General features: G+C 40.0%; 1 protein-coding gene across 3 annotated transcripts in view; it reads left to right on the forward strand.

The window, feature by feature from the left end:
- dse (dermatan sulfate epimerase) overlaps positions 1 to 10,678 on the forward strand; it is a 44,948-nt gene extending 34,270 nt beyond the window's left edge. For all 3 annotated transcript variants that reach the window (XM_062410848.1, XM_062410849.1, XM_062410850.1), the window contains 3 exons: positions 3,171 to 3,410; positions 4,413 to 4,620; positions 6,597 to 10,678. In XM_062410848.1, coding sequence (XP_062266832.1) covers positions 3,171 to 3,410; positions 4,413 to 4,620; positions 6,597 to 8,343 — 2,195 coding nt within the window. In that variant the 3' untranslated portion in view covers positions 8,344 to 10,678. The remainder of the gene's footprint in view (positions 1 to 3,170; positions 3,411 to 4,412; positions 4,621 to 6,596) is intronic.
- The last annotated feature ends 685 nt before the right edge of the window (positions 10,679 to 11,363 follow it).

Consider the following 11,363-nt stretch of genomic DNA (forward strand, 5'->3'; position numbering starts at 1 on the left):
GTTGAAAGCTGAGCGAATAATGTATTGATTGTTATGTGACCAATAGCATGGTTGGAAATTGCTTCCTTGACACTGCTGTTTGTTGGTATTATTGAATAATAATCGATCTAATAATTCCCGAAATCTCTCTATCTTGTTATTTAAAGTTCCAACAAAGTGCTGTGGGAAATTCGTTATGATTTGGCCATGGAATACGTTTAGTATTAAGAAACTTTGAATAGGCAAGAATTGTATGTGTAGCAGCAGCGGCTGGGACTCATCAACAGAATGGACGTTTTCCAGGATTTTAACAGCACGGTTATGACAATGGCAACAACCACTGATTCTGCAGTCCGGGGCTCTACGTACTGAGTCAAGCTTCACCGAACTTTGAATAAATAGGTGAACAACTCTTTGTGTGGCAATCTTTACCTTCTGCGGCTCAATTAATGCAGGTCACCTTTACAGGTTCAGAAAGAAAACTGCAAGTAGTGTAACCACAGGCCAAACAAACAATAAGTTCCAAACAGACAACTTTAGAACCTGCACTGAACTAGTATAACACATGTGTCTTCATCTTTTCCCTCTGCCCTCTCCTTTGTAAAGGTGCAGCTTGAAACTAACAAATAATGAAATTTGTATGTGATCGTTTCATGTGTAGCCATGATAGGACCACTGACAAAAAGTCTTTCCCAGCAGTTGGTGGCAACCTTGATGGTCCATATTAAGTCTTAACTTCTCTGCGCATCTGTTGCACTGAAGTGTGGTGCTGCACTGTATGAGTGCCCGTCAAGCTCTGTTTGTGTAAATGTGGTCTTTGTTCATGGAAAGAGTTCCTGTTTGATGGTAAATACCTGCTCTGTGTAGGCCAAGCGGTCCCCAAGCCTAAACCAAACACGTCTGGGGGAGGGCTCCACTGGGCGGACCTGCACCCGCACCCACCCAGCCGGTTACTGCCGATACCCCCTTGGGATTCCTCAAAGAGTTGTGGCTGGTGTGTTTATATAGTCGGTTGTTCTCACAGTAAATGCTGCGAGTGTGCATGTGTGTGTGTGTGGGTTGGTGTGTATGGGTGGGTGTGTGTGTAGGAGAGAGTATACATAGTGTAGTGTCCCACCGTGGTGTCATGCTTTCCATGACCACAGCTTAATGTTCCGTTTGGAAGGTTTCTTTAGGTAACTGACTGAGAAGACTTTGTTTGCTGTATTGCTGTTTTACATTAAGTCCATTTGTGACATAACACATAAACCTCTCCGACTGAATAACATGAGGCCCTGTTCACTTTATGTCCTGCTGTGAACATACAGTATTTTTCATTAATTTTATTCAAGCACTTGTAATGCCCCTGCTTCCAAAGAGAATAACTACTACTTGTGCAAAGCAGTAGAGAACTATTGTGGAGCATTGATGTAGCATAAATATCTAATGGGAATTAGCATACATCAGTATCTCAATGATTGTACATGTTACAGGAGTCAAATTTGGGAAGTTTGTTCACCCTTGATTCAGCTTCTCTGATCCAGAAGTGAGATAACTAGCACCACCAGGTAGCTAGTGGCTAGCCTCAGCTTTAGCTGTTGATCCTACCATAGCTTGTTGATGCAAGATTAAAGTTGTTTAGATGTTGATAGAGTCCAGTTTATCACCTCATCTCTTACAACTTGGGCCCACTCCTTAAGGACTTATGCTGTACAGATCAGTTTCTTGCACAGGTTCATTTTTGCAGACCTCACCCATTACCATTAATGATCTCCAAATCAAATCCGGACCCACCTGGATCTTGGAATCTCGTAAAGTATCTGTCAATTGTCAGTTGCACTCCTGCAACTGTCTATTTGTTTCAAATCAAATCAAATCAAATCAAAGTTTATTGTCACATGCACCAATGACAGCGTCATTAGAACAGTGAAATTCTTATGACATGGCCGGCATAACATCTACGCAGTAGGCGACTTTACAAAATTACAAAAAAATAACATACTATGTAACATAACATTGTAACATATGGATTTAAATGGATTTGGATTTATATAGCGCTTTTCTAGTCTTGATGACCACTCAAAGCGCTTTACACTACAGTTTCACATTCACCCAATCACACACACATTCATACAGTGCATCTATCCCAGCACTTTGTTATTCTATGGGGGCCATTCAGGGTTCAGCATCTTGCCCAAGGACACTTCGGCATGCAGATTGTTCAGACTGGGGATCGAACCACCGACCTTCAGGTTGGAGGACGACCACTCTACCCCTCAGCCACAGCCACCCAACATATAACACAGTCAAGTGAATATTAAATTAAGTAATATGAATATATGATTAACATTTAACATAGTCAAATTAAAGTCAAAGTTAAATGAAGCAGCAGTTTACAGGGTGAAGGAGTGGGGAATATTAAATAAAATAATATGAATATATGTATAACATATACAGTAACATAGTCAAATTTCCTCCGTGACATTGTGTCCAGGAGCTTGTTGCAAGCAGTAAAACCAGATTCACCACTTGCTATTTTTTATCTTCATGTTATCCATTTTGAGCAGAAACTACTGGCAGTAATCACAATGCACTTCCTTCAAGAAATGCTCTACTTTGTTATTTTTCACTTTCCTGTGTACATCAATGCAAATCAATTTGCACAGACACTTTAGTGTTTAAATGCAGTTGTGAGTGAAAGGGAAACTGAAACTTAATGCCAACAAAGTTGACATTATGTTTAATATGTTCAGTGTTTTAATTTCAATGCTATTTCTATAGCTGTAAATTACTACATATGTTTTCTCAAGATACTTTACAAAGTTTCTACAACAAGCTGGCAACTGAGGAGAGAAAAAACACCTTCATTTACTGGAAAAAACCTTTGGCAGGACCGAAGAAGAATGGGGGTCACAATAAAAGGCAACTCTAAAATGTGCAGTTCTTTCATACAACACAATGCCACATATACCACAAGAAGGATGAGAAGGGTGAAACTCTACACAGAGAGGCCCAGATTTGTTGTGAGGTGAAAGGTGTTAATCCTTGCAACATTCTGCCAACCCCAAGTTGACTCCAAAAATCTAGAATAGAATTCAACATGGTTATACTTGTCAATTTAAATAACAATAACAGAAAGAAAAACAATGGCAGGACTAGGTATCTCTGACTGTATTCCACTTAAGACACCATCTCAACTCCCTGTGTTGCAGGTTACCTACAAGAGGCCTACCTGTGGACCAAACAGGTCCTGTCCATCATGGAGAAGTCCATGATCCTCCTGCAGGATGTGACGGATGGCTCCCTATATGAAGGCGTGGCCTATGGGACTTACACCACCCGCTCTCTGTTCCAGTACATGTTCCTGGTGCAACGCCACTTTGCCATCAGCCACTTCGACCACCCGTGGCTTCTCAAACACTTTGCCTTCCTCTACAGGACTATCCTGCCCGGTAACCGTCACATCAACTGCTGTTTGTTTACTCTGCTAAACGGCTGAGAAATGTATCTGATACACTTTTCACCTAAGTCAACAACCGGTGAATAAGTGGTTACTTAGCTGTGAATGACGGACACATCCTGCTATAGCCTGTATGCCAAAAGTTGTATAGATTTGATTAGTAATGTAAATGACCAGAGCAGCCTCTCCTCTCAGTCCATATGGGGTATGCATGCATGTAGCTCCTACCTTCCTGGATGTAGTTTCAAAGCTGAGCTGAGAGCTCCAGGGACCTGTGGTGTCCTGGAAGTTTAATCTAAAGGTCAGAAGGAGGGCAGCAGCAGAGGAGGGGGCCCCGAGGTCAGGCTCGGACATTTCACAATCCCCCCAGCAACACTTTCTGTATTGTGTTTGAATGGCACTGCTGCACTCAGACAGCACCTCTAATTACACCAGCCAGGAGAGCCCCAGACCCAAAGTCACAATGGCAGCATTCTCCCTCCAGCAGACAGGAAGACAAGCCCAGATTATCCTCAACTGCCCGCTCAGCAGCGGATGATAGCTGTCCCCTCACTGACTGTGTGTGTGCTCCCCGGTTATGTGTTTGTGTACAGTTGACAGAAAGCAAATGGTAATTAGGATTATTGCTAAAATCTGGAAAGCACAGTTTTCTTGGGACAAATTAATTTGTTCTCCATATAGCACATTTGCTTTAAAAACAGTTCTGGCAGCGGGAAGATAGCTCGCCTCTCCCTGCCTGTGTGTATGTGATACCGATGACAGAAATTAAATGGTCTTAGTGCTATAGCATTACTGAAGGGCAGTGATAGACCTGGAATGTTAGTTGATATGCAACGGCTATGTTTGTCCACCTAGTGGTAATTATCTCTTGTTGTCACGGCACACTCATAAATTAGTCTTTACATCGTCATTTGATTCACAATATGATTTAATTTCCTTATGACGCCACTATGACGAGCCACCACTGACACTGTGTTTTCATCATTTCATCCAGGATTTCAGCGGACTGTAGCCATTGCAGATTCAAACTACAACTGGTTCTACGGGCCGGAGAGCCAGCTGGTCTTCTTGGATCGCTATGTGCTGCGTAATGGCAGTGGAAACTGGCTGGCAGATGTGATTCATCAAAACAGGGTGATGGAAGGGCCAGGGCAGGCTGGAAAGGGCCAGCGGTGGTGTACTCTCCACACAGAGTTCATCTGGTGAGCTGCTGAATTTAATTTAACAATGGGACATTTCTTACATCTTATGTACAACTTTGATCAAAGGCAGATGATGGAATTTTGTTATTGTTTTTTCTCTAACATTTTGAGACAGATCTTTCTTCCAAACTCTGAGGAAATGATGTCTGGATCTCTGGATAGAAAAAAATCTGACATATTTATTTTGTGATCTATTGGCCTCATTCACCAATATTTTCTACAAATATATAAATACATTTGCTCTCAAGAAAGTTCATTACATTTTATTAGGGCGAATATTGAAGATTCGTGTGCACACAGAGAAGTCATGAACTGAAAAGAGAAGGCCTGAATTCCCGAAACGAATATCTAAAGACGGTGGCACACCATAGTCAAATTGTAAAAAGATGGAAGAACACAACAAGTATTCATGGGACGGAGTTTAAAATTCAGTGAAATCTAAGAAAGTCCCACAGTTAATCAATTCAAAAAATTATAAATAATAATGAAATATTGTCAAACACTGAAGAGGAGGGGGAAGCAGGGCATCATTGGAAATAAAGCACTGTGGCTGAGCATGTCGGGTCCAGACAAAAGTTTCTGAATTACTTTGGGGTCGGTCACGTTGGCTTGGCAGATTTTTTTACATTGCACATGTTTTTTTCTGCTCAGACAGGTTCAGAAAAATTTTTGCCTTGAGCATTACTCTAATCTGGACACACACCTGGGCTCCGTCTCCTGGGTCATCTGCCGTCTCTGAGTCAGAACGTCAGCTCATTTTTCAGAATATCTATGACAATTGGACAGAATATTTTAAATAAAAGATGTAGTAACACATTTAATATGCAAACACCTAAAGTATGTTAAACCTAGAGATAACTGTTCCCCCCTTCAACATGTCCACATGTTTAAAATCTCTGAGACAGTTAAGTAAATATTACAAATTTGCAATAATAACTATGCACTGAAACCTCTCTGTCTTTTTAATTGACGTCTTGAGATTCATTCTCAACTATAAATAACCACAAACTGAAAATTATTATATTCAGAAATATTGTGGTAATTTTACAACTTTGGAATTGAAGTAACCACTGATTCTTTTACACATGTATGAGTCAAGTTATAGTCAGGTTTGCGTATGAGTATGCATAGATGCTGTTCTTACGTAAGAATGATCCCAGATAAGAAAACATTGGTGAACGTCTGTTAGAGTTCTTGTTAAAAAATGTTTTCTATGACCTAGTAAAACTTGTTTCCAGACTGCGACTTTTTGCTTTTTATTTTTCTATTATATGAGCTGTATAGAAGTGTAGGATTGTTTGGCCATGGTGGAGGTATGCACTCTTCTTAGTACCATTCCATTTTCAGTAATAAAAAAGCTTATGCTGACTTCTGCCTGGATAGTTCCCTCAATCATCAAATAGAATTAGCTTCTTAATCCATGCTTTAATCATATATATACAATCACATATTTACCGTAATCACTTTGGTAAGAGTTTGATAGACAACTAAACTGGAAATAATGGGCAAATGTCCGAGAGCTATGATAAACACTATGAATGACTTTGAGGGACAGTTTGCACCTATTTTTTCTTTAAATGTGGTGAAAACACTCCATAGGAACATGTTTATTTAAAGCATTCTGACAACAAATAGCCATCATTATGTCCCAGTATGGTAGCTTCAAAAGTTTTCTGTGACCATCAGTTCCAAATTAATAGTAATTCTGTGCACGATATAAAACACTGTAATGCTCACATTTGAAACTTTCAAAGTTAGACATGTGTCCTTGATAAATGGATTGTGTGATAAACTGATTATCAAAATTCTCATCAATCAACTACTTGTTTCAAAGGCATTGGTTGTTGAGGCAAACGTGTTTTCACAACCTGACATCTAGAATACCTTCAAAATGATTAAAATGTCTTTCAGGGGATTTGCTTTCTATTCGATTGTACATACAAGTATTATATTGTTTATCTTTTTGTATTCTGCAGGTATGAGCCGAGCCTGATCTCCAAGCCCCCTTCAGATTTTGGAACATCTCAACTCCACTACTTTGAGGACTGGGGTGTGGTCACATATGGAAGTGCTTTACCTGCAGACACCAACAACACCTTTGTCTCCTTCAAGTCAGGGAAGCTGGGAGGACGTGCCATCTTCGACATCGTTCACAGGAACAAGTACAAAGAGTGGATCAAAGGGTGGAGGAACTTTAATGCTGGCCACGAGCACCCAGATCAGAACACTTTCACCTTCGCACCCAATGGTTTCCCATTTATAACTGAGGCACTATATGGACCCAAGTACACTTTGTTAAACAATGCAGTGTTGTTTGGCTCGGAAGTCTCAGGGAGTTGCTTTAAGCCGTGGGTTGGGCAGGTTACAGAGACCTGTGACTCTAAGTGGTTGAAGTACAAAGTGGGTCTGGCGGCTGATACCCAGGGCAGAGTCGAAGCTGCTATGGAGAGACAGGGAATGGTCTTCATCCGAGGTGAGGGACGTTCTGCGTATAATTCCGAGCTAAAGATCAGAAACTTTCAGAGGAACCTTCTCCTTCTTCACCCACAGCTCCTCCTCCTTGTTGACCACATCCACCTGGATCCTGACAGCCCAACCAGGGCCATGAGTGCCTTCTTCCACAACACTGAACTGCCATTCCAGGGCACAAAAGTAGACGGTGTTCATGGAGCATTTGTGTCACATGGTGAGGACAAATATAAGATGTTCTGGATGGACGACACTGGCTACAGTAACAAAGGAGTGATAGGTTACTGGAATTACCCTCGAGGATACCCATATAATGGTTCAAACTATGTGAACATAACAATGCCATTGAGGTACCCTTACACAAGGGTGGCATACATTTTTTTTGGACCGGGGGTGGACATACAGAGCTTCAGCCTGCGTGGTGATGACCAGAGAGTGGATATTTACCTGGCCACAAAGGATCACACCTACACCATCTACTTGCTTACTGGAGAGGTCACCAGCAAGCCTCTGTTCTCCATGGTGCTGCTGAACAACAAGAAAATCGTATTCGAGAAGGCCGCAGATGCAGTTGACAGCTCGCCAGAGGAAGTAGAGGAGTACGTCAATGTGATGGAGGACAACCTCCAGCACGTCAAGCCTGTTTTTCAGCAGATGGAGAGACACATCCTTGGACGGGTTCTGAACACTAACAGCTTCAGAAAGACTGCAGAGCGCCTCCTGCAGTTCTCTGACAAAAAGAAGACAGAGGAGGTCATTGAGAAGATGTTTGCTATGTCCAAGAAGCAGGGCAAGGGTAAAGGGGGGAAGAAAGTCAACCTTGGGGAGAAGCTTTCTGAGAGTCTCCCTGACATTTTTGCACAGATTGAAGTGAATGAGAAAAAGGAGAGACAGAAAACCTCAAAGCGTACGTATGAGGACAGTCCAGAAGAGGGGGACTCAGACTCCCGGGCCTTTATTGATTATACAGACAGTCGCAAAAAACGAAAAGGAGGCTTTGTCAAGGGCCGCAAATTCAAAGAGGTTCACTTGTCAGCCACAACAGGGAGTGAAGGTTTCACCAGCACAGCCTCTTACATAAGACTCTTCCTCCTGCTGAACACGGCTACCTTCTTTTTGCTGCTGGCTGTGTTGCTGACTCGCTTTCAGAGGGGTCGAAGTTTGCACACACAGAGGTGTTTCTACTCCATCCTTCTGATCGACTGCTTCATCTTACTGTACCTCTACTCCTCCTGCTCTCACACACAGTGCTAACACCATGAGCGGGTTTGGAATCGTCCAGCCCACGACCGAATGACCTGTTGTTGGTGAACTTAATGCACCTCACACCTCAGTCTGAGCCAGATCTTAGAGCAGAATATTGGGCTGCTGGTCGAAAGAAACTCTGAGATTTCAAGAAAAAAATTCATTTTGATAAAATAGTTATACTATTAGAATAATGAAGATGTAGTTTGTCAATAAATGTTTACATAGTTTAAATAAGTGTTGTTTACATATGTGTAAGACAACATTTAATGTTGAAGAAAGTCATGATGACATGAGAAAACTTTTTCAATATTTCATAAATTGGTGGTAATGTTACGAGATGCTTCTGTCAGTGCTACCTATTCATATCTCAGTCATTAGCAGTCTAGCAGTTTTAACTTGTCACATGAATGATGCAAAGGATTTGAAGTTTGGAGTTTCATATTTTAAATTCATATTTAAAGAATTTATTAAATAATAGAGTTTTGGACAATAAAATGATATAAAATCAATTATATAATGTGGCAATCGCTACATCTATACATGCATTCATACATTTACCATTTTTATTTCTGTGATATTGTGGCTTTCTCCCCCAAACTTATGATTTAGTACTAATTCTATTTTGAGATAATAAATTTTTATTCTTGTAATAGAATGACTTTTATTGTCTGATTATCAGATTTTCTTTTGTAATCTTACCACATGGTAAATCAAAACTCTATCCCTAATCTATCCCTAACACATGAATAAGTACAATCCTTTCACATGTAGTCTCATAATGGCAAACGGCGAAAGTTAAAAGGGGATGAATGTCCTAAATGCAATTGAACAATGACATCGAGATCATTCAAATAAAGCCTGATGACCTTTTTGAAATTATGACTTCATACTCATAAGAAATGTGACTCTTATTCTCATAATATAACCTTTATTTTGCCTAATGTTATGACTTTTTCTCGTCATTTCTATTTAATTCATACAAATCACAAATTTACCTCATGGGGCTTAAGGATTATAATCTGAAAATTATGACTGAACCTCTTAGTAACATACTCGTAATGTTGTTAGTTTTATTCTATTGATATCATGACTTTTTCTCAAGTCTATGACTTTTTCCTACATAGTATTCTGATTTTATTCTTGAAATGTCAGATGTCCTTTTCCCTAACAGTGGCCCAAATACTTATAAGATCAGGAAATACAACAACTGATTCCAATAGGAATTGAAGAATTGCCAAGATGATACCAGATCACCTCTGATGTAATTAAGCTTCTGTGGAGCTTTAGAACTGAGTCTGTGTGAAGTTTGTTCATAGTTGTGTTCAGAGGTCCTGCGTTGTATCAAAGATCCCAAGGTTAGCCACTATAGTGCAGTCGCCTCAGCTGTACATGAGTTTTGTCCTGTCTACATAGTTTATAGAAATACATTGAAATGTATATAAATATATATATATATGTGTGAAAGCAAGATATATTTTTATGGTTTCTTTTTTACCATTTGTAAATAAAATTACCACATGCAGATGCGTGTGATCATTGTGTGTTGTGTCTAATGAATGTTTGAACTGTGAACAGTGGCTAACACAGCACTGTACTTTTACCTCGAACAAATTTAATGAAGATCTTTATTTAGCAACATTGTACATTTCATTATAAATAATCATTGCAAATCCAACTTTGGATCCAGAAAACAAGCACACAGGGACTGTTTAAATCCAGAAGAATACACAGAGGTACTGACATCAATTCAATTCAACTTTATTTGTATAGCACCAAATCAAAACATAGATTATCTCAAGGCACTTACCACAGTGTCAGCGTGGCTCTGTCTATTTCTTGAAATGACCACTTAAGCTTTATAATCAAAGCATATATTTCACGTGTACTCCAAGAAAACTCTGTGTGTGCGCTGATGGTGATGAAGGGACATATCACCCAGAACAAGAGTGTGGTTCACTAACATGTTAATAGTCTTGGAGCTCGATTGCTCAGACTACCAGATCAGGCTTTGGAAACAGCCACACACCAGTCATATACTTTCAAGTTGTAGTCTTTTGTGAAGAGAGATGAATTTCTGAAGTGAAGTTAGGGTTAGGGTTATATTTATGAACTGACAGTGCTGAGACATCTGCCCTCCTGATGACACACAGGCTGCACACACTGAAAAAAACTAAAAAGAAGAGATGATGAACAGATATCAAAACTACTCCCATGCAAAAGGCCAACAAGAACCTTAATTCCTTTTTAGCTTTAACAGAATTGTTTCCTTTTTACAGCCCTTTGTTTTTATTGCAATATGGTAATTGTTTAATTTTTGTAAGAAATAAAACCTCATATCTGCCTGCCTCGTGATTTGTGTTATTCGTCAGCTCTTTTTGAATGTGGTGAGTCAGCTGTTTAAGGCTCTGGTGTTACATAGCACCATTGGCTGAGAACCTGTGGCCTTTTGTTGATTTTCATCAGCAAGTCCGACTCCAGCAAGTAAGTGAAATGAAAAGAGTATCTTTCCATCCCTCTCCTCAGAAAAATGCTGTGGGTTGTTTTGTCATGATTGAGCCGATAACCATTTCCAGATGTGCTCCATACTGCTTCTTTCATAATGAAAAGTGACCTCTGTTGTCTGGCCCAGTCGACGAACTCGATGAGCAGAGAGGATGGTTGATTTATTGACTTTGAATTGTGACAAACAGGCTGAGGCTCTGTGTATCGTGATAAAACATGAAGCCCATAAAGTAGAGGCCAAGTTTGTTTTAGTTTGTTTTTATGTGGAGCCTCTTTGTTAGAAATACTGCCACCTGTTGGCCATATAGCTGCTCAGGTTGTAGTAATCTTTGGAATAAAACCTCTGATTGTTACTCTTTTTGGATAATCGGTTTAGCACTGGTATTGGTAATCTTGAAGATAAACTGGAAGATGTCAGTTTCACAAATTAAATATTAAGTGTACATTTTTTAGATTTCTTCAAGTTAGACGTTGACCTATCTCAAATACAAAACATTAAGCAGGGTTCGACTGGGATTCATGAA

The sequence above is a fragment of the Platichthys flesus genome, chromosome 18, assembly GCF_949316205.1.
Source record: "Platichthys flesus chromosome 18, fPlaFle2.1, whole genome shotgun sequence".
Classification (NCBI taxonomy): Eukaryota; Metazoa; Chordata; class Actinopteri; order Pleuronectiformes; family Pleuronectidae; genus Platichthys; species Platichthys flesus.